Source organism: Podarcis melisellensis (assembly GCF_964234715.1).
Source record: "Podarcis melisellensis genome assembly, chromosome: 14".
Classification (NCBI taxonomy): Eukaryota; Metazoa; Chordata; class Lepidosauria; order Squamata; family Lacertidae; genus Podarcis; species Podarcis melisellensis.
The window spans coordinates 14,695,252-14,717,759 of record NC_138546.1 but is presented as its reverse complement, the minus strand read 5'-3'; the positions used below and the strand labels follow the sequence as shown (position 1 = coordinate 14,717,759).

The following is a 22,508-nucleotide window of genomic DNA, read 5'->3' as shown; positions in this document are numbered from 1 at the left end:
ATATAGTTTAACTGGGATTTTTTTCTTTAAAAAAGCAGAATTTAGGTAAAGATGACAGGGATGAAAATGCTCATCCCACGATGCCTTTGGCAGGCCTTCCTAATGCTGGGCTTTTTGGTCCCAGCAGCCCCCTCCCTACCCTACAGCCCACCTTCAGGCTCCCAAACCCAAGATGCTTGTTAATTGCTATACCTCACCGCTTCGATTCTTAATCCATTTATTAAACTTATACAGTTAAGCAGGAAGATAGCCATATACATGATAAAGTCACACCTCCTGGGACTGCAGAACCTCCGAACAGCAGCAGCAGCCCCTTGTGTTAGTTCACACAGGAGAGCTACTTCGTCTCTTCTCCTGAACTCCAGCTCCTGGTCCCTGGTCATCTACTGGTTAGGATTGGACAGTATCGCTATTCTCCAGCATTTCCATACCTAGGAAGAGAGCTGCACTCAGAGGTTGCCCAAGTTCTTTTTTCTGATCAGTGGGGGGGACAACGACCAAGTCGGGAGGCTTCTGCCCATTTCCATGCTCTTCCTATGAGTACAGCTGGCTGCTGCCCCGAGTATCAATGCAGGAGAAGGGCGGTGAGCTGAGCGGCAAGAGCCAAGAGCTGGTAGGGAGAGGCAGCGGTGAAGTCTGTTCCACAGCACCACGTTGGGGTCACATCATAATCCTGGAGGCAATGGAGTTCAGGGTGAGAGTATGAAGGATATAGAATGTATTTAAGTCGCTTTGTGTTTCCCCAAACTTAATAGTTTCACACCAGGTGTTGTGTTGCTGGATTTCCAGCTCCCATCAGCCTCCCAGGCAGCAAAGGATGATGGGAGTTGTAGTCCATCAACATCTGGAAGGCTAGAGGTTCTCCTCACCTCTGCTTTACAAAATGCATTTCTGGGCCCCAAACAGCAAGCTAATTACATACCTTGGCATAGTCAGCTCTTTCCTTCGCAATATCTTCACTGCAATCAGTTCAGCTTTTAAGAAAAAGGAACCTTGACTTCTTGGGCAACGACTCGGACAATATTCCCAACACCTCCCACGCTCCCTAACATCTCTGTTAAAAATGAGCATGTTCAAAAAGCAACTATGGCGATATCCACTCTATGACGTCATCGCTGAGCAAGGATCATCAGTGTGACCTACAGGCTGAAGAAAGGGGCAGAAACAGTGGCTGTCAAAGGACATGTGCAAAATTAATGTGCAAAGGACATGTGCAAAACTATAAACCAAAAGGTGGCTCTTCCCTCCCTCGTCCATCTCTTAAGGCTACACACTGAACCCCATTCGCCTGAGAGCAAGCCCCATTGTATTCAAAAGAACTTGCTTCTGAGTAGACATGGTTAAAGGTAAAGGGACCCCTGACCATTAGGTCCAGTCGCGGACAACTCTGGTGCTCATCTTGCTTTATTGGCTGAGGGAGCCGGCGTACAGCTTCCGGGTCATGTGGCCAGCATGACTAAGCCGCTTCTGGTGATCCAGAGCAGCGCACGGAAACGCCGTTTACCCTTCCCGCTGGAGCGGTACCTATTTATCTACTTGCACTTTGACGTGCTTTTGAAATGCTAGGTTGGCAGGAGCAGGGACCGAGCAACGGAAGCTCACCCCGTTGTGGAGATTCGAACCGCCGACCTTCTGATCGGCAAGTCCTAGGCTCTGTGGTTTAACCTACAGCGCCACTTGCATCCCAGGTGCAGGCTAGGGTTGCTCTTTTAACGGTTGCTTAGCCCTAACCAACGTTACAAACTGACTTTGAAAGACTCACAAGCCAAGGGAAGATCTGCACCGACATTCCAAAAGGGCCAGGAAGCTTTGTAGTGAAGAGCTAGCTAGCATGGTCGCCACAAGCGACCAGGAGTTCCATACAGGCGAGGAAGCAGGCTGATGGAAAGCACTGAGCAGGATTTGTCTATAGCCACTCCATCCCTCTTCCAACCAACAGCGACTTTTAAGTTTCTATGCTATCTGCTGAGGAAGAAAATCTCTTTCTCCACAACCAGAATGGATATAACACACTGCCCCTCTTCCATAAAGTCTTCTGGGAAATAGGTAATTTGTTTATTTTTACTGAGCCTGCTGTTTCCATTATGCTGCAGTTGAAAAACTTAAGAGCCCTCTCTGCTTAGGGCTGGTTTTGGGCGGTTAGTCAGGCCCCCTCTTAAAGTGACGCATACCAGGCAATGGGTCCAGACAGCAGCAAGGTTCCAAATGTGGTAGGGAGCTGAAATTTTAATCTCCCACTTTGCCCTGGAGCATACAACACAGTGTCACTTGAAAGCGTTCTCGGAAATTTGTAATGGCATGTAAACCAAACTTCCCCATCACAAAATGGCTGCCAAGGATAGCAGACACGGGCAGACACAAAATACCCATTTCATACAAGGTGAAACTGGTGAGGCTAGAATACAAGTAACTTGTCCAAGAAACTGAGCACAAGGCAGAAGTGGGGGGTCTAAGCTCCAAAACATGAAACTACTTTCAACCTACATAATAAACCCATTTCACGTGATCCGGGCTATTTTCTCTGCCAATCAACTAGGGTTGCCAACTCTGGCTAAGGAAACCCCCGAATTCTAATTTCTACATGATGAGTAACTTGTCTAAACATTGGTTAGGATTTACAGACCCCATTTCACCTCTTCAATTCACCTTTTAGCCCCTGGGAAGAAGAGGGGTGGCACCATTTCTGATTAAATCCTTGTTAAATCTTCCCTCCCTGCAGCTAAGCCAAAATAGGACACTTCATACTGAAATAACTTGCAATTAAACGTGACGTTTTTACCTGCATTTCCTGTGTTGGCTTCCTTCTTTCTACATTTGCACCCGAGCCAACCACCTGTTTCTAGCGGGTACCTGACTTGATTCAGTGATGCCAACCTTCCAAAGTCTGAGAGTTACACCAAGGGATCCACAAATGCCTTGGATGTGGTACGCGGTGGGGGTCAGCAAAAATCAGGTGGCGGCACCTTGCAACATTCGATTTTGGAAAAGCAAAATAGAAAAATTAAATTAGCTAAAACACTTTTGAGAACCACTTGCTGCAGAACCTAAATCACCAACCTGGTGCCCTCCAGGTGTAGCTGGACTATAACTCCCATCAACCCCAGATGATGGGAATGGTAGTCCAACAACCTTTGGATGGGTCCACACTGGCTACCTTTCCTGTAAAGCAGTGTTTCCCAACCTTGTGCCTCCAGCTGTTTTTGGACTACAATTCCCATCATCCCTTGCCACTGGTCTTGCTAGTCAGGGATTATGGGAGTTGTAGTTCAAAAACAGCTGGAGGCACAAGGTTGGGAAACACTGCTGTAAAGGAAGAGTAAATAATTGGAATTGTTGGATGCCCCTGCCACAGAATCTCAGCCAACAGGTGAAGCTCTAAAGAATCATTGTTTTCCATCTCAGCTACTGATGTTACTGTCCATTAAACTTTAATTAGTTTAATGTTAAGTAAACGTCCAGTGCGCTTCCAACGCCATAAATCTTATCTCAGCAGAGAATTTCGTGCAGCGGTTGATGAAGGGAGGAGAGTCAGTACCTTTCAATGAAGGATCCTGGAGCAAGCACTTTGGAACTCAGGAAAAAACTTTATTTACAAAAGAAAAACCCTAGCGATAAAGCACACATGCTTTTATCTCCGGCATAAAGAAAACTTTACTCCAAACTTAACTCATATCAGCAAACACGCCCATGGCCACAAACTGAGTCTGCGAGTCAGGTCAAAGGGGGGAGGAGAGAAAAAACACACAGTGAACTGACTATTTATACAAACTAACTCACATTCCTGGATGCTTAATGACTTCCAGCTGCTCAGTGATTAGAGCGACTTGTTACCTCTTAACCCTTTAGTACCAACAGTTACCGTACATCCATCCATCTTCTTAAAATTGACTCAAAAAAGGTTATTTATGTATGCCATTACTGCGGCCCATGTTTTGTTAGCCAAAAAATGGAAAACAAGTGAGGTCCCAACTAAAGGACTTAAGTTGACAGAATATGTGCAGCTTGCAGATTTAACATATAGAATATGAGAACAAGAAGAACATATGTTTAGAGAAGATTGGAAAACGTTTACTGAATGTGTGTGGGGAAATTGTGTACACTTGAAAACTTTGGCAGCATTGAGATAAATTCAACCATGTAAATCAGTTTTGATGGATGTAATAATAATGGAATACTGAATGGTTTAGTTTTTGTAAAATACACAGGGATTAATGATATGCAAAATGAACCATGGAAAGAGATGATGGGAAGCTACTGCTATTTCAAGGATGTTTAAATGAGTATTTTAAATTGTAAAACAGAAAATTTAATAAAAATCCTGTAACTTAAAGTACGAAAAAGAATTGGTTCAACAACCAATTATATGCTGGCTAAACTGTTTGGCAACAAAACAATGCCAAAGTCCTAGAGCAGATTGATTGATTGATTCACACCATCAATCCTAAAGCTCTATGATAAAACTCTGAAGAGTCATGGCTGCCCCAAACTGAGAGATGTTAAGGGGCTGCTACAACTCCAACTCCCAAGACTGCCTCTGTAGAACAAAGAACCACAAACATGAGTAATATTATCCATAACAATAAGACCACCAATAACCAATAAAAGCCACTTGAAAAGCAAGCACGCATTTTTAAAAACAAAACACACTTTTAAACAGTTGGTGAACATTGGGAGACTTCAGGGTGCAGATTTGGAAAAATCAGATAAACACGTGTCAGACCTCTGTAACTAAACAGAGATGAAAAATTAGCATAAAGAGGAGCCGGATTGAAAAGCAGCTTGCACCTTCAGAACACTATCACTCAGCCTGCCTGGTCCACAATTGTGCCGTTAAACCAGGGGTCAGCAAACTTTTTCAGCAGGGGCCGGTCCACTGTCCCTCAGACCTTGTGGGGGGCCAGTCTATATTTGGGGTGGGGGAAATGAACGAATTCCTATGCCCGACAAATAACCCAGAGATGCATTTTAAATAAAGGACACATTCTACTCATGTAAAAACATGCTGAGGGCCGGACCGTCCACAGGCTGGATTTAGAAGGCAATTGGGCCGGATCCGGCCCCCGGGCCTTAGTTTGCCTACCCATGCGTTAAACTAAAAACTCGCCCCCTGGTAGGAAGAACAGAGGAATTTACCTTATACCAAAACAAGACCATTGCTCCATCTAGTTCAGTACTGTCCCCACCGACTGGCAGATGATTTCTAAGATTTCAGGCAAAACTTCTTTCCAGCAGATTAGAGGATTCCCCTTTGTTTGTACGGGAAGCTATTAGGAAAATAGATTTATTGGGGGAGTGAATCAACCCCTAGCCATAAGACCCATTGCTGCTTAAGAGTGTCTCAACCCACATTCTAGTCTCCTAGTTCCATTTTGCAACATTGACCCAGGACTGGTTGCCATGGTTTTTCCCGCTCTTTACTGACTAAGCCCTTGCCCACTTTGCATCTCTTGCATCTTCTTGCTCCAGACTTCTCAATTCCCATGCAACACTTTAAGGAACCTGGGCTTCCTCCGCCACTACCCTGGTCCACAGCTGGGGCAGGCAACACCCCTTGTGGCCTTTGCTTAAAGGCTCAGGCAACAGGGTGAGACAGCAGCAGCAGCTTGTCAAATCTCCAGGATTGGCTGCAGGAGTTTCCTGAAGATGAAGGACAATTCCTGCAGGCCATCTATGAGAGGATACTCTAAATTTTAGAGTCTAAAACAATTCTTTTTGAAGGCACTGCTAACTTAGTTTCTTGCAGCTGCCAGACTTTGTATTGCACACACAAAAAACGGAAGATTGATCTGTTGCCTTGAATTGTGCCATAAGAATTTGTGGAACCTTGCAGCTGCTGAAAATACAACCAACAATATTTTGTGTGATGGAAGAAGGCAAAGGACCAGTAGAACAATCTTATGCAAGTTGGTGTTCTTTCATTTCTGCCTTAAGATTCTCCTGTTTCTTAACTTGCGGGCCCCCCACCACATTTCAGAAAACGAGTGCTGCTGGTTTCCCCAGACATATACGGGATTCTGACGTTGCAAATGGCATCCAGGGGAAAATATTGCAAATTGGGGGGGGGGGGGAGTCCGGGGAAACCCGGCTGTATGGCAACACATTTCGGAATCGAAGGTTTTGCTTAAAAATTGTGGTCTCTCTTGGAATAAGCCCCAAATCGCTTCTTTTGGAGCTGCTGGCTTTCTCAGGTATGTGTGGCCACCTCAGCACTTGCCATGCCTAGGTGTCCTTATGCAGGAGAAGGCCCTGGTCATCCCTCTTGGTGCTGCTGTCCGCAGGTGAGATGATGGGTGGCATCAGAGCAAAGCGCTTTCAGGTGTGCTTGGTGTTCCTCCTCCTGCTGCTGTTTTTGTGAGTTGTTTTTGGTGAGTTGGCAGCTGTTATGTACTGAGTTGAATAGGATCCAAACTGCAGCAGTCTGATTGGTCCTAGTACAATAGGATCCAAAAAGCAGCAGTCTGATTGGTCCTAGAACAATAGGATTCAGAATGCAGCAGTCTGATTGGTCCTAGAACAATGCAGCAGTATGACTGGTTGACAGGAACAACCCAATCATGCTCCAGATAGAAGTGAATCCACAACCTGATTGGCTTACAGTAGAATTCCGGAATTAGCCAATCATGTGCAGCCCATTGTCTAAATAATGTATATAAAGCAGATACTTTGAGGGGACTTTCATTCAGCCCTCCTCACCACTATGAGCTGAATAAAGAGCATGAAATCACTTTGCGACTCTGAGTATATTTCAGCAGCCCTACCAGAAAGGGCTAACTTAACTGGGCTTTTTGTTTTGTTTTGTTTCCAGCATGGCGACAGTGGTTTGCTTTAAGTTCCTCCACCTCTTAAGAGTTTTCCCCCTCCCTTTAGGGCAAACAGTCAGTTCCCTAACCTCCCAGCTGCCCAGTGAGATAGATAAGACAGCCACTTCCAAGGAACACTTTGAGCAGCAGCTTACTGCTTGCCAGCTATTCCTCTTGCTCAGGGGCAGGGAGGGGGTGAGTCTGAAAAGAGCCCACAGGCTGGAGAGCACAGGCACTTGTTCAAAAAACAAAACAAAACAAACAAACAAACCACAAAAGCAAGAAATGGGAGGGGCATAGCTTTTATTTATTTAATTTAAAAATATTTTATATGCCACTAACTTGTATAGAAAACGTCAAAGTGGTGTGTAGAGCCGTCCTCCTCCCACGCCGCCCCACCTTCTTCCCAATGCACCCGCGGACTACATTTCCCAGCGCCCTTTGCAGCCCGGTCTGGCCTCGCCCTCGTGGCGCTCAGCTGAGAGTCCCCGGCAGGAAGTTCCGCGGCTCCTTGGCTGGGCGCTTCCCCGAGATGCCTTTGCTGGTCAATGGGGAGCGGGTCGATCTCTCCCAGCCCACGAGGGAGCTGATCTACACCTTCCCGGAGCTGGAGGTGAGCTGCGAGCTGGCAGCTGATTATAGGGATTATTCATTAATAGAAGAGAGAAGAAAGGGGGGCAGGGCTGAGGGTGCGAGCAGGCGGGTGCGTGCTTCGATGCAGATATATTTTAAAATAAAATGAAATGTCTTTCGTTTGCTCTGCTCTGGTGCCCTTCTGAGGCTGCGTCTCTGTGCACCAGCTTACCTTGGAAAGTAGCGCCATTGAACTCTATGGGAGTTTTTTTAATAGAAACAACAACGCCAGTGCAATCATGTGCATGCTTACTCTGAAGTAAGCCCTATCGAGTTCAGTGGGAATGACTCTCAGGTGTGTGGGTGTGTGCACTTGTGCTTGTAAAGGAGCATTGCAGGGATATTTGGTCCTCCAGATGTTGATCGCAGACTTGTATACTTTGAAGGGACCACCAGGGTCTGCTTCCACAGTCAAGGGGCCTATTGGCCACGCTTGCTGGCGATTATTAGAGTTGTAGTTCAGCAGCACCTGGAAAGCTGTGTTTTTACACCCACCCCTGGTGTAGAAAAGGATTACAGCCTTACTTTTGAGCAAATATGCACTGGGACACAGGTGTTTGGAACGCAATGCCAGGGTGCGTAAAGGTAAAGGGACCCCTGACTATTGGGTCCAGTCGTGACCGACTCTGGGGTTGTGGCGCTCTTCTCGCTTTATTGGCTGAGGGAGCCGGCGTACAGCTTCCGGGTCATGTAGCCAGCATGACTAAGCTGCTTCTGGCGAACCAGAGCAGTGCACGGAAACGCCGTTTACCTTCCCGCCGGAGCGGTACCTATTTATCTACTTGCACTTCGTGCTTTCGAACTGCTAGGTTGGCAGGAGCAGGGACTGAGCAACTGGAGCTCGCCCTGTCGCAGGGATTCAAACCGCTGGCCTTCTGATCACCAAGTCCTAGGCTCTGTGGTTTAACCCATAGATACTCTCAAAAGGTGGTGTCTTCTAGCTTAAATACAGAGCCAGTGCAGTGCAGTGGTTAGAAGGCTAGGGTCTGGGAGAACAGGGTTCAGTTCCCACTTAGCCATGAAGCTCGCTGGGCGTCCTTACCTCCCAAGGTTGTTGTGGGGATTAAACAATGAGGGGAAGAACCATGTATGTTCCATGGAGAAAAAAGTAGGATATAAATACAATCAGTCAAATATGCTGCACATTTAAGCTGCCATTGTTTGGTGTTAATGGTGTTAATGACTTGAGAACTTGTGACTTTTAATTTATTTTTAATGTCCTGATGTAAGGTAACTCTCAACTTCTATTTTGCATGGGCTGTGTTCAGGCTTTTCTCCACCGGCCTGCCCTTTTTTTTAAAAAATGCAACCAAATTTCCCCACCCCTGCTCTTTTTGCAGATGTCCTTTTGATGCCCTTCTTGTGTCTTCCTCAAACCTTCGCTGATTTTCTCCCCTGCTCCCTGAAATACTTGAGAAACAGGTTTTTTCCTATGTACTTAACGGGGACTGCCCATCTTTTGGGGGCCAGTCTGGAATTTTGGAATGTCTCTTATATCTCGCTTATTTCTTTTCACTTTCATATTCCTCCAAAGCGCTCAAGATGGCATTATGGTTTTATCCTCACAGCAGCCATGTGAGGTAGGTTAGACATGAGATGCAGTGACTGGCCCCAGGTCACCTAGAGAGCTCCATGGCTGAGTGAGGATTCGAATCTTCGTATCCCAGGTTCCACTCCGATGTTCCAACCACTAAACTACAAAATGGCTACTGTATGTGTGCGTTTGTGAAAGAGGAGAGAGATCACAAAATGGCTGCCACATCTAAAATATGGTGTGGGCTTGTTTTCCCTGTTAGTGGGGGAGAAGGCACCCACGTCATCCATCCTCTCATAGAGAGCTTTTTGTACCTCTGCTCCAGTTGGAATGGAAAAGGATGTTCAGTGTTGGTTCAATTCATGATTGGGAAGGTTCCCAATGCGGAAGAGGCCAAGCTAGTGCAAACAGGAATTGGGCAGGAAAACCAAAGGTCTCTTGTGAACTGTGGATTTTTTTGAGGGGATATTGCTGAGAACTTACTTGGCCACCATAAGAAGTACTGGTGGCAACATTGGCACCTGCAGGCAGCATATTCGTGACCCCTGTTTTGGAATTTATTGCAAGCAACCACTCCACGGAGGAAAATTCAGCCCATGCCTGGTTGTCACCATCTTGGCCCATAGGATGAAGTGACTGGCTTTTGATGTGTCCTCACAAAATGGCCCAATATTGGTACATCACCGTGGGCTGAACACTTCCCTCCCCCACCCCACCCCATGTTTGTTACACCCTGGTGTGTTTATGAGAATAAATCCTCTATGCAGTTCCAAGTGATTTGTAATTTGGCCCAGAAGATTTGCTTTGACAGCTTGATAGCTCCATTGGTTAGAGCTTGGTGCTGATAACACCAAGGCTGCAGGTTCGATCCCTGTAAGTGACAGCTGCATATTCCTGCATTAAAGGGGGTTGGACCAGATGCTCCTCAGGGCCCCTTCCAACTCTTAAGGAAAGCTCTTGGGTTTTTGTTTGCTGATTTAGGTGCCAGAAATTATTTGTTTATTTATTTCTAGACCACCTTGTCCCAAAATAATGCTTCTGAGTGGTTTGCAAAAGTATAAAAAATCAGTTAACACAAAGATTTAACTACGAACATCCATAATTGCAGCACACAGTCAAACGTTCCCATTCAAATACAGTAAAATAGTTAAGAGTCTGGTTGGGAGACCAAGGGAATGCCTGCATAAACAGGTGCATCTTCAGAATTGAGGGCTTCTGATCTCTGAATGATTGTGCTAGCTGGGAACCTAAATACGACTTTGTTTCCCCATTTTCTACAGGAACAAGCCAAAATCTTAAGAGGTCAGCCTGCTCAGTCAGTGGGCCCCAAAGGACTTCTCTACGTCCAGCAGAGAGAATTTGCAGCCACCACTCCTAAGGATGGTAGGTTGGCGCTAAGGAAGTTCCATCCAAAAGTTTAAAAATATCCGCCAGGACCTCACTTTTCCTTCTCCTCCTTTTTCCTCAGCTTCTGTCTCTATTCTCGGATCAGATGATGCAACTACCTGCCATTTGGTGGTCCTCAGACACACAGGTATGTCATTGGGCTCTCTTGCTGCTTTTGAACTATGCCCCTGGATTCCAATGCCTCTGATTTATAGGGTTTTTCAGCAAGTACAACAGGTTTTGGCTGATGACATCCAAGTATCTGGGAAGGCAAGAAGCATTTTAAGAGTTGAGGGACATGCTTAACCAAGTATAAACTCTGGGGTGTGGCCCAGGGAGGGCTTTGAGCTCCAGATAAGCTTGGAGCGCTGCATATTTTTATTTAAACAATTTATATACTGATGAACTACAATAGCATCTTGTAATAAGGTACAGTGCAAAAAAATAAAAGTTGGTTAAAAAAAGGGGGGGGTTCAGTTAAAATGCTTGCTGGAAGTTCAGTAGGCCTGTTCGACCTTCACTCGAAGGGAGTTCTTTAAAATTGGGTTCACAATATTAAATGCACAGCTCCCAGTGGATACATCTGAACCACACATCCAAGTCACGATGGGCCTCTGACAGTGATTCCCCCAAAGACCTCAGTGACTGGGCAGAGATGTAAGGGATTAGGTGGTCCTTGAGATATCCTGGCTCCAAATTGTTAAGGGCCTTGTAAAGTAATATAGGGACGTGGGTGGCGCTGTGCTCTAAACCACTGAGTCTCTCGGGCTTGCTGATTAGAAGGTTGGTGGTTCGAATCAATGAGCTCCCGTTGCTCTGTCCTAGCTCCTGCCAACCTAGCAGTTCGAAAGCATGCAAGTGCAAGTAGATAAATAGGTACCATTGTGGTGGGAAGGTAAACGGTGTTTCCATGCGCTCTGGTTTCTGTCACGGTGTCCTGTTGCGCCAGAAGCGGTTTAGTCATGCTGGCCACATGACCCGGAAAGCTGTCTGTGGACAAACGCCAACTTCCTTGGCCTGAAAGCGAGATGAGCACCGCACCTCCATAGTCACCTTTGACTGGACTTAACCGTCCAGGGGTCCTTTACCTTTTTGTCTTTTAAAGTAATACAGGCACCTTGAACCTGATAGCATACGGGCAGCAATTGCTGACTGTAGTTGCCATTGCCTGGAACATGCAAGCCATCCATATTGTATTTTTGTTTCCCTCAGGCAGCGGGGCTATCTGTTTGACTCACTGCGATGGATCGGATACGGAGACAGAAGTTTTGTTAATCACAAATGCAGTGAAAGTGCTTTCTCCTAACACGGAATGTGGAAGGTCAGCTTTACTCTTTACCTGTTGGTGGCTGTCAGGCAAACTGGAAAAGGGCAGATGATCAACTAACAGTTAATTTACTTAATATGGATATTTTATTTATATTTAATATCCCCACCTTTTTCTCCAAGGCGCTAAAGGTGGCATACATGGGTCTCCCCCACTTCCTCATTTAATTCCCTCAACAACCCTGTGAGGTAGGTTAGGCTGAGAGGCCGTGACTGGTGCAAGGTCACTCAGTGAGCATCATGGCCAAGTGGGCATTTGAACACTCGTCTAGCCACTCTAACCACTAGGACACACTGCCCCTCCAACTCTTCAGATATGTATGCCTTTTTGACAGTCTTTAAGGAAATTTGAGATGAAATAAACTGTGATAAGTTTGTTACCACTCAATAATAAATGGGGACGGGACGGATGGACGACAGAAACCTGTAATAATTTATTTTACATTCCCAGTGTGGTGTAGTGGTTAAGAGCAGTAGACTCGTAATCTGGTGAACCGGGTTTGCGTCTCCGCTCCTGCACATGCAGCTGCTGGGTGACCTTGGGCTAGTCACACTTCTCTGAAATCTCTCAGTCTCACTCACCTCACAGAGTGTTTGTTGTGGGGGAGGAAGGGAAAGGAGATTGTTAGCCGCTTTGAGACTCCTTTGGGTAGTGATAAAGCGGCTATCAAATCCAAACTCCTCCTCCTCTTCTTCCTATTATATCAATTCACCAGAATCAAGATAGAGTAAAAGTAAATAAATGAATAAAGCGCTTGATCTTAAATTTCAGTGGATCCCATTCAACTAAGGCTTTAGTCGGTTAATCTACCAGTGATAACAGGTTATATCTCCAGCTTCCTTCCTTGTTGTTAGGTTGGAAGTACACTTGATTGGAGGATTCAGCGATGACAGGCACTTATCCCAGCGACTTACCAATCAGCTCCTGAGTAAGTTTGCATTCCTACTCCCTCTGTCAAAGTTTAGAATTCCGACTGGGTGCAGGTAAAGCTTGCAGAGCTTCTGAGAGGTTTATGCTGTTGGGGATAGCGAGGGCTCACACCAAATCCTGCATGTAGGTCCTCCATGCGGAGGGACAAAGAGGAATGAATGGCACTTAAGCCCTGCCCACTGGGGATGCCCCTCAGCATCTGCTGTGCCACAGAGACTGGATTCAGACATTGCATCAAGCGGTGGAAGGACGTTTAAGTGTGGCCCGGCGTGATGGCTGAGCTGGCAAACCACGGTTTCTGATCAGCTGGCAAACTAGACTCTGACAGCACAGTTTCCAGGGGGTTGGCAAACCATGGTTTGGGGCCTCCCCCCCTTTTTTTTGCTGCTGTGGTTTGGCATGATGCCTGAGCAGACACCTTAGAGCAGCCTTTCTCAACTATGGGCTCCCAGGTGATCTTGAACTACAACTCCATCATCCCTGGCAATGATGGCTAGACCAACAACATCTGGAGACTCAAGGTTGAGAAGGACTGCCCTAGTGTTATGAGCCTTATGAGAGTTATGAGCTCGCTTGATATGGCTCTGAGGCCACAGCAATTCCCATTTCAATCAAGGTCAGCAAACTTTTTCAGCAGGGGGCCGGTCCACTGTCCCTCAGACCTTGTAGGGGGCCGGACTATTTTGGAGAGAGAAAAATGAACGAATTCCTATGCCCCACAAATAACCCAGAGATGCATTTTAAAGAAAAGCACACATTCTACTCATATAAAAATGCCAGGCAGGCCCCACAAATAATCCAGAGATGCATTTTAAATAAAAGGACACATTCTACTCATGTAAAAACACACTGATTCCCAGACCGTCTGTGGGCCGGATTTAGAAGGCGATTGTGCTGGGTCCAGCCCCCAGGCCTTAGTTTGCCTACCCATGGTTTAAGCCCTGTTTGCATCAATTCCCAGAGTTTCCTTGTAAGAGGGATTGATTGTTAAGCCACTCTGGGAATTGTAGCTCTGTGAGGGAATAGGGGTCTCCTAACAATTCTCGGCACCCTTAACAAGCTATAGTTCCCAGAGTCCTTTGGGGAAACCATGACTGCTTAAAGTAGAACGAATTGGTTATTAGCATGGCTTGGAGTCAACCAGCTCCCACTCAGGATACCTGCTGAAATTAATAGGCCAGCACCTGTCATGTCCATTAATTTCAGTGGGTCTACTTTGTGTGGGACTAATGTAGGATTTTTAACCAATGTTGCCTTTTTTCTTTTTTAAAAAAGAACTCGTTTCTATGTAACCTGGAAATATCTCATTCTGTTGCGCAGGTCTTACACTTTCCCCTCTTGTTATTTCTAGGAGCGTTTGACCGCTTGCAGGATAATGTCCATTTAGTGACCTTCTGTGTGACAGGTAACTGTTTCCAATGGGCAACTTTCCTCTGTTCCCCATCTTCTCGGCTACCTGGCCTAAGGTGTTCTTGCCACATCCGCACCATACGTTTAAAGCGCCGTGATGCCACTTTTAAACAGTTGTGTCTTCCCCCAAAGAAACCTGGGAGTTGTAGTTTGTTAAGGGTGCTGAGAGTTGTTAGGAGACCTCTGTTCCCTTCACAGAGCTACAGCTCTCAGAGCTCCCTGGGAAGAGCAATCAATTGATTTTTTGATTGATTGGAAAACTACTCTGGCAATTGTAGCTCTGTGAGAGGATAAGGTTTTCCTAACTTTCGGCACCCTTAGCTGTTCCCAGGATCCTTTGGGAAAAGCTGTTTCTGCTAAAGCAGTACTGTAAAGGTAAAGGGACCCCTGACCATTAGGTCCAGTCGTGGCCAACTCTCGGGTTGCAGCGCTCATCTCACTTTATTGGCCGAGGGAGCCGGCGTACAGCTTCCGGGTCATGTGGCCAGCATGACTGAGCTGTTTCTGGCGAACCAGAGCAGCGCATGGAAACGCCGTTTACCTTTCCGCTGGAGCGGTCCCTATTTATCTACTTTAACTTTGACGTGCTTTCGAACTGCTAGGTGGGCAGGAGCAGGGACCGAGCAACGGAAGCTCACCCCGTCATGGGGATTCAAACCGCCAACCTTCTGATCGGCAAGTCCTAGGCTCTGTGGTTTAACCTACAGCGCCACCCGCGTCCCTAAGGTAAAGGGATCCCTGACCATTAGGTCCAGTCATGACCAACTCTGTATGGTATGCATATGGCAACTATAGCCATATGTCACAATGCATGCTGATGTCAGATCCCAGTCCTTGTTCTGGAGAAGGATTTCCGTGTTGTATTTTTGCGTTTCTTTGACTTTCAGGTCGCCTTGCGGGGAGACTATCCTTAAAAGTAATATCTCCCAGCCCCAGACTTATGTCACAAATTTGAATGAATATTTGATGAGTCCTGTATTTGTGTATACCTGGCAGGGACTTATATCTCAGTTTCTTCCCAAGCTTGATGTTGATTTTTTAAAAAACGTGTTTTCTTCCGTGGGAGAATTAGAGGTTTTATTGTTATATCTCTCCTTCCCTCTCTCTTTTAAATAACAGAATTAAATGACCGTCAAGAGAAAGGCAAACATTTGCCATTCATTTATGGAATTGGTGAGTAACGTTCACATTTGGTGTCTATTTATCAAGCTGGCTACAAACGATGCAGATGGTTTAATGAGAGGTTCACACACTCTGCCTTTTGAAATCTCCAGGGTTTTGTTTTGGTTTTTTGCTAAAGGAGAAGAATTCCAGTAGGTATATTGCCTGCTTTCGCCAGATCAGAAATTTAATCTTTTCCTGGACTTCTAATTTTAATCCAAGTTCAGATGTTTTGTAAAACCATGGTTTCCTTTTGTATCAGTAAGGCTGCCCAACCCATGGTTCTTCCATGCATTTTCCTCTCCTCTCTTAGGTGCCAGAGAAGTAGGAGATATAAAACATTTGCCTTTAAACTAACAGCCCTACATATAATGCATTACAGTAATCTAACCTAGAGGTTACCAGAGCACAGATGACAGATGTTAGGCTATCTTTGTCCAGATTGGGGCGCGACTGGGCTACCAGCCAAAGCCTTAACTTGGACAACCGCTTCAGAATGATTTCATGGTCGATGGTATTGAAAGCTGCTGAGAGGTTGAGGAGAATTAACAGGGACACATTTCCCCTATCTGTCTCCTGGCAGATATCATCATACAGGCTGACCAAAGCGGTTTCTTTGCCCAAACAGGGCTTAAACCTTGATTGAAATGGATCTAGAACAGCCTTTCTCAACCTGTGGGTCCCCAGATGTTGAACTACAACTCCCATCACCCCTAGCTAGCAAGGCCAGAGCTCAGGGATGATGGGAGTTGTAGTCCAACAACATGTGGGGACCCACAGGTTGAGAACCGCTGATCTAGAAGGTAAAGTTCCTCTTAAAGTATACCCATTGAAATTAAAAGACATAAGCTACTAGTGTCCATTACTTTCAGTGGAACTACTCTGAGCATGACTGCAATGGGATACAGAATCATATGAGTTCACAGGTACCTAAAATACCTAGTCGAACCCACAACTGATGCACAAGATCAGTGGTGTATTGCATCCGTGCCAGGTGACCTCTAATGAAAGCTCTAACCAGGGAGCACCCACCACCTTCCTAGGCCACCTGTTCCACGGCTGAGAAGTGTCCCATTAGGAAGCTGATGCTAATGTTTAATCTGGATCTCGTTTCATGTAATTGTAACTTGTGGGCTTTAGCTCCATGCTAAGAGTTTGGAGCAACAGGGAGCAAATTTGCCCCTGCCCTCTGTGCGACCGCCTTTCCATGTGATCTGATACTGCTTTTCCAGCTGCGAATGTTAAAACGGGAGAGATTTTCCACGCAACGTTTCCAGACAAGGGGCCCGATGTGGATCTGCGGTCTGCCAGTATCTTAACGGGAGCCAAGGTAAGAAGACACGTGTTTCAGTTTTCGGGAGATTAGAAAATGTAATTACTTGTGAGATGCAACTTCTTGTGGCATTTGCCTGCCTTGTGTCACAGGTGTTTCTGAAGCTGGAGCTCAGTTTGCAGTACAGACTGTAGGAGTATTAAATCAGAATCCTAAAAACTATTAATTCATTATTTTTAGCATAGGCAAGCACAGGAATTATGTTTGTGTGCGCGCGCATGTGCAAAGCCTCCAGATAAATCCATACATGACTCTCCTGCTGCCTTTTCATTTTGGGGCATTAACACGCTGTTCCGAAATTGCTGTTTTGTAGATGGTTAACGTTTATGACTCAAGAAAGGAGCAACTGTGCATTGGCCCTTACTTTTGGATGCCTTTTCCCCATGTGGACTTCTGGCTAGCCCAGGATGATCAGCACATCTTGCAGGTAACTGGTCCTCATGAACAAGATGGTGGCAGGATCCCAATGAAATGCCCAGAGAAACTTGGGAGTGCTTTCGTTTCTGAAGATTAAGCAGGTTCATGCCCCTTATTTGTTAAATATATTTGCCACCATTCCTCCTGGGAAAGATAGCAAATGGCTTTATGTGAGGTTGTCCCCTCCCTTTCAAAAACAGAACAACACAAACAAAATACTGGATTTGTTAGTCACTCACTCTCCCAAGTGAGTTAGGCACATTAAAAAAAATTATATTAATATATTATAACATAAAAACAAAACAACAGCTGCAGGAAGCTCTGACAGCGCAGTAAAAACAAAACATGATCTCAGTCTAGAAAGAAGCCTGAGGGGAAAGGCAAGGCCAGAAAGTTGTTGGCAAAGGTGCCAGGCAGACCTTGCTGGGGACAACATTTCTCAGGTGGGGAGCCACAACTGAAAAGGCCCTCTCTTGTCACTATTCTGAAGAGCAGGGATCTGGAGAAAGGCCTCAGAAGTTCTGGGTAGATTTAAATTTAGGAGAGGTGCTTCAGAATATATTGGGGTATAAGCTGTAAGCTTTATAGGTGAAAACCTATAGGAATTTAATAATAATGAATAAAACCACTACTTTGAATTGGGCTCAGAAGCATACAGCCACTGTAGCTGTAGTAGTAGTAGTAGTAGTAGTAGTAATTAAATTATTATTTGTACCCTGCCCATCTGGCTGGGTTTCCCCAGCCACTCTGGGCGGCTTCCAACAAAGATCAAAAATACATTAAAATGTCACACATTAAAAACTTCCCTGAACTGGGCTGCCTTCAGACATCTTCTAAATGTCAGGTAGTTGTTTATCTCTTTGACATCTGATGGAAGGGCGTTCGACAGGGCGGGTGCCACTACCGAGAAGGCCCTCTGCCTGGTTCCTTGTAGCTTCACTTCCCGCAGTGAGGGAACTGCCAGAAGGCCCTCGGCGCTGGACCTCAGCATCTGGGCAGAATGATGGGTGTGGAGATGCTCCTTCAGGTATACTGGGCCAAGGCCGTTTAGGGCTTTAAAGCCCTAACAAAATGGGTGTTGCACGATCTGTTTGCCTCAAGCCTGTCAAAAGTCAGGGAGCTGACTTTCTGTTCTAGGTGAAGCTTCTGAACCATTTTCAGAGGCATCCCCACATAAAGCGCTTTACCCTGACAATGCAACAATCCTGTGTGCAAGTTAGACTAAGTGTGTGTAACTGGTCCAAGGTCACCTTGTGAGTTTCATGACCAAATGGAGATTTTGTACCTAGGTCACTCCAGCCCTAGCCTGACATTCTAACCCATGGATTTCTGGCCTTTCTGATGCTGATGCGATTGCCTTGGAGGTGGGGGGACGGGGGACAGGTAGAAGTAGCGGCGAAGGTGTATTTTAACTCTGCAATTTGTTTTCCAGAATCTCTCGACGTCGCCTCTGGCTGAACCGCCTCACTTTGTTTCCCACATTAGAGCGACTCTGATGTACTTAAAAGAGCATCCCTTTCCAGATAAGACACTGTTTCCTAGCAGAAAACCTTGGATATACAGGAAAAACGAGAGTGGCTTATGGGAGAAGGTCTCTTCCGACCAGATGTGACTTTTGAAAGAGTCCGAGTGAGACTCGGAAGGTGTGAATTGTGCCAAAGGAGGAACAGCCATTCGGGATGGCAGAGACTGCACTTGACTTCAATGAATAGCTTCTTTTCCCCTTTTGCGAATATGAAACAAGACTGTGGAAGCCGACCCTGTTTGCACAGCTGCATAGCCTCAAAAAGTTCTCAAAGACTCAAATAATAACAAAGATATGTGAGGTTTCTATATTTTTACTGGATGAGATTCTGTCTGTGTGGGGATTCAAGATATAAAGCAGGCCTCCCTGTCACACCACTGAGGAGAGTGCAATATCCTTCAGACATGCACATCCTTCCCAAGTTCTGGGGTGCCGTTTGGATTTGTGGAATCTGTCATTCTCCCCTTGCCCCGAGCCACAATTGGCAGGCTTGCAGTGCTGTGTATAGCATTGTAATTCTGGGTCCAGCCCTCATTTTTTAAGTCCCACCCCCCACTTTCGTGTTGGCCTGGGGCATTGCCAAAAATTAAAAGGCCAGCTCGAGCCAGTTGCCCAGTGTCCCCCCCCCTTAATAGCTTTATTTGAAACAGGTGGATTGCAGCTAGTATAGAACACCTCTGGATTATTTGTGGCAATCTCTGGAGCAGTTTGTCTGCATGCAAGGAACTCACTGCACAGCTATCTGTGGAAGGAACTGGAGTCCAAAGCAAAGTTACGGCCTTAAGGGGAAAGATCTCAAATGGAAGCTCAGAAAAGCAATCTGCACTTATCCGAGGGAAGTAAATTGCACACAGGAAAAAGGTAACATGCTTTTGCCAATACAGTGATTGACAGGTGGCTTTACAGGGGTGTGTAACTTTTGGCCCTGCAGACTCCAACTCCCATCAGCTCCAACCAGCATGGCCAATGGTCAGGGATGATGGGAGTTGCCAATCCCATGGATATGAATGGGATACCCTTTTCAGGGTAGCAGGAAGATCGACATGTGCCTGAGCATGAAAGTTAATTTTCCTCTCGAACTGCTTACATGTGAAAACCTTGACACAAACTCAGATACTAACAAGTTGAAGAACCTTTATTGAAGCATTTGGGAAGTATCTAAATTAGGTCTGTATCCCAGCAAAACTGCTGGCTTAACAATATAAAAACATTAAAATTTGTATTAACGATTATAACTTCAACCCATTTCTCCTCAGTGAACCCCAAGTTAATATTCATTTTACCAAATAAAATGCCAAGGAAGACGAGAATTTGTACTTTAAAAACAAAACAAAAAAACACCCCAGTTCTTATTTAAACAAAGCAAACCTATTAAGGTTGTCTGTTTTTTAAGGATTCCCAGTTCCTTAGAGTAAAGAATGAATCAACAATACACTTAACAGTAGTCCTCATCACACACCAAGGCAATGCCCAATGCATTTTGCTCATCAAAATCCACTAGCAAAGAAAATACTCTGAAGAATATTACAAGCCTGTTGTCAGAGAAGTTTGCTTCCTTGGGTCAAGGACCAAACCAGATATTGCAACTATCATTCCCTCACACCATCTACCTTCTCCACGCCTGGCACACATAACTGACTGCTAAGGTAACTTGGACCACCATGACCATAAGTTACTATCTTTATAGCAGGGTGGGTAATTATGTGCATTTTGCCTTCAGTCTGACCTTCAGCTTATATATGTACTTTCACTATGTGTTTGGTTACTTGAGTTTCAAAGCAGTTCAGACAAGCAACTTCTTCCACCATGACATGGTGGACTCCTCTTGTGTTGAATGTTCATTTTCTGTGCCTGGGTGCTGCCACTGCATTATTTAGGAAGGCAAAATATAATCACTGTAATATTCCCTTGCAAACTGCCATGCTTTCATTCAGTAGCCGTGTGAGTATAGGATTAGGCTCTAGTTTGTTACCAGTCATTGCAAGGGGGAAGCTATTAACTCCAGGAAAGGTCCTTTAGGAAAAAAGGGATCAGTCCCCCTTAAAAATCAAAACCTATGAAGTAATTGATCAAAGACTGGCCTGGGGATTGATCACATAAACTCTCTCCTAGGATTTTCTTACCACATGAAAAGATGCAAGTTCAATAGGAACAGAATTAAAGCAATCACTAACGTGAATGCATTATAACAGGGGGATGAAACAGGCTTCTGAATATTTTCTCTTTGATTAAAGAAAAAAAGTTAGCTCATTTCTTTAAATAGTGCAGCAGTGTAAATAACCTAACAATTTCTCTGGGTATTTACAATATCTAGCAAATGTAAACTACCGATCAGAACAATCCAGGATAGCAGTACAGGAAACATCACGGATATGCAACATTGTCAGCTCAAAAGTGTTTCACGAATACCTTTCGAAAGGTGTCAAAGAGACTCTGGGGGGTGAGTTGCTCTAAAGCAAAACTACCCCATTGGGTTTGTCTCCTAACTGGGCCTGAAGCAGGAAAGTATGGGATATCTGTTCCCAGCAGCCATGGTGAGGAATACTCCTACAAGAGGAGTGTTGGCCTCAGACTGCAAAACTTTTGCTGCAGGTTTATGGGGATATTGGTAGGGAATGCCCAAAGTGGTGCTCAATCACTTAGATAGGTACACATGAAGCAAACTTTCAGAATTTTTTTTAAAAGGCTATTCATAAAACCAAGGGAACCGTATGGAGGGGTGCCTATAGATTTACCTCTAAAAATAGGTATTTAAAAATAAGGTAGCGAGCAGTTGGTAGATTTATTAAACAGTTAGAATCTTCTTTTCCTTTTTACAAAAACACATAGCACCAAGTGCAATTGATCATTCCAACCTAAAGGGAAGTGTCTGTGTAGAGTGTCTTGAAAATTAAGCAGCAAATCATTCTTTAGGATGCCAGCTGGAGACAAGCTGTATCCTGCATTTGCAAACTTCAGTGGCGAAGAAACTGCTGTTTACCACCTGGGCAATGTGAACGTAAGCCGGACAGAAAGCAACAATGGCAAAGTGTACAGGAAAAACCCAGGCTGATGCCCCCCGCAGAGAAGGTGAAAGAGGGTGGGGAGAAAAGACTTCTTCCACTAAACTCTGTGCAAAAATCTCCAGTCGATCACAAGTTTAACAGTAGTCGTTACTGTACTAACTGTGGCACTGTTCACATTTTAAATGCATCATTAGGCTGCCCCTGCTAGAGAGGGAGTGCATTTTTTTTGTACAAAGTCTTAAAATGCACAGGGTCTGGATTTTATCTTAGACTCTCTTGTTCCTCGGATGTAGTGCAGTCATTTGCCAGGGCCTTCGCCTTGTCGCCCCGGGAATCTTCAGGGCTTTCCAGGTTTGGAAGCATGCTCTCTTCTGGCTGTTTTGAATCACCTTGCCCAGCAGGGGGAGCTGCAGCAGGCCTCTGCTCTGCCCTCTCCAGATCATCAATGTGACTCACCGAGCTGGTCTCACTGAACCCATCCGAGTTCCTCAAGGACCTTCTAAACAGCTTTTGTCCTGGGGCAAAACAGACACACTCGATTTAGCACTACGCAGTCACGGCAAGGTCTGAAATGCTGCCTGCCTGTTTCCACAGTTGGGAATTTATGGATGGAAAACCAAGCCAGTTCATAAGGTTGATAGGGCATCAGTGGCAGATATTTATTTATATATTTCATAAAAATGTTATGCTATTTATTAAAAAAAAATCCTCAATGCGGTTTACAAAGAGTAAATAAAATTATCGGCAAAAACAACTATTAAAAACATTCAGAAAAAAATAAAATCCGCAGCAAACTAAAAACAAGTTGACAAAGGTGCCTGCCTGGTGTCAATAGGCAGGGAGTTCCAAAGCGTAAGTGCTGCTCCATCATAAAAGACTGATTCCTTACAAATATGGAACAAGTATTACGTGGCACTTGTCACAGTGCCAGTTGCACAGATCAAAGTGGGCATATAGGAGGTAAGGTGATCTTGCAAATATGCCCTGGGCATATTTGTGATTCGGCACGTACAGCAAAAAAGAGAGAAAACGATGGAAGTGGGAACG

The 22,508-nt window shown here is 45.2% G+C and overlaps 2 protein-coding genes and 1 long non-coding RNA gene across 7 annotated transcripts in view; 1 reads left to right on the top strand and 2 right to left on the bottom strand.

Moving 5' to 3' along the window:
* Window positions 1-200: 200 nt before the first annotated feature.
* On the bottom strand, window positions 201-5,298 carry LOC309356569. Of its 4 annotated transcripts, none has more exons than XR_014162847.1 (4): window positions 3,302-3,361; window positions 2,780-3,146; window positions 923-1,146; window positions 201-431 (listed from the first exon to the last, which is right to left on the bottom strand). It is a non-coding gene; the product is annotated as an uncharacterized lncRNA (long non-coding RNA). The 4 variants fall into 4 exon arrangements; XR_014162848.1 differs by lacking the exon at window positions 201-431 and adding an exon at window positions 516-673; XR_014162846.1 differs by lacking the exon at window positions 201-431 and having other exon boundaries at window positions 680-1,146; window positions 3,302-3,371.
* Window positions 5,299-5,503: 205 nt separating this feature from the next.
* NTAN1 (N-terminal asparagine amidase) lies at window positions 5,504-19,697 on the top strand. Of its 2 annotated transcripts, none has more exons than XM_081888066.1 (10): window positions 5,504-5,903; window positions 10,248-10,350; window positions 10,436-10,501; window positions 11,566-11,674; window positions 12,535-12,608; window positions 13,962-14,015; window positions 15,140-15,193; window positions 16,414-16,511; window positions 16,828-16,941; window positions 18,364-19,697. In XM_081888066.1, exons 1-10 carry the CDS (start codon window positions 5,898-5,900, stop codon window positions 18,541-18,543), a joined length of 858 nt encoding a protein of 285 aa, XP_081744192.1. In that variant the 5' UTR covers window positions 5,504-5,897; the 3' UTR covers window positions 18,544-19,697. The 2 variants fall into 2 exon arrangements, with proteins under 2 accessions (XP_081744192.1, XP_081744191.1); XM_081888065.1 differs by lacking the exon at window positions 5,504-5,903 and adding an exon at window positions 7,184-7,413.
* Window positions 19,574-22,508, bottom strand: part of PDXDC1 (pyridoxal dependent decarboxylase domain containing 1) — a 40,175-nt gene continuing 37,240 nt past the window's right edge. The window contains exon 23 of the mRNA XM_081887987.1: window positions 19,574-21,976. Within this exon, the coding sequence (XP_081744113.1) occupies window positions 21,723-21,976 (254 nt within the window). The 3' untranslated portion in view covers window positions 19,574-21,722. The remainder of the gene's footprint in view (window positions 21,977-22,508) is intronic.

What these genes read in the sequence shown, in the direction of transcription:
- NTAN1 (XM_081888065.1), top strand. Translation starts at nt 7,210, where the DNA reads ATGCACCCGCGGACTACATTTCCCAGCGCCCTTTGCAGCCCGGTCTGG. An exon ending in GGTGGTCCTCAGACACACAG is followed by an intron (nt 10,502 to 11,565) that starts GTATGTCATTGG and finishes TGTTTCCCTCAG; the next exon opens with GCAGCGGGGCTATCTGTTTG. An exon ending in AGTGACCTTCTGTGTGACAG is followed by an intron (nt 14,016 to 15,139) that starts GTAACTGTTTCC and finishes TTTAAATAACAG; the next exon opens with AATTAAATGACCGTCAAGAG.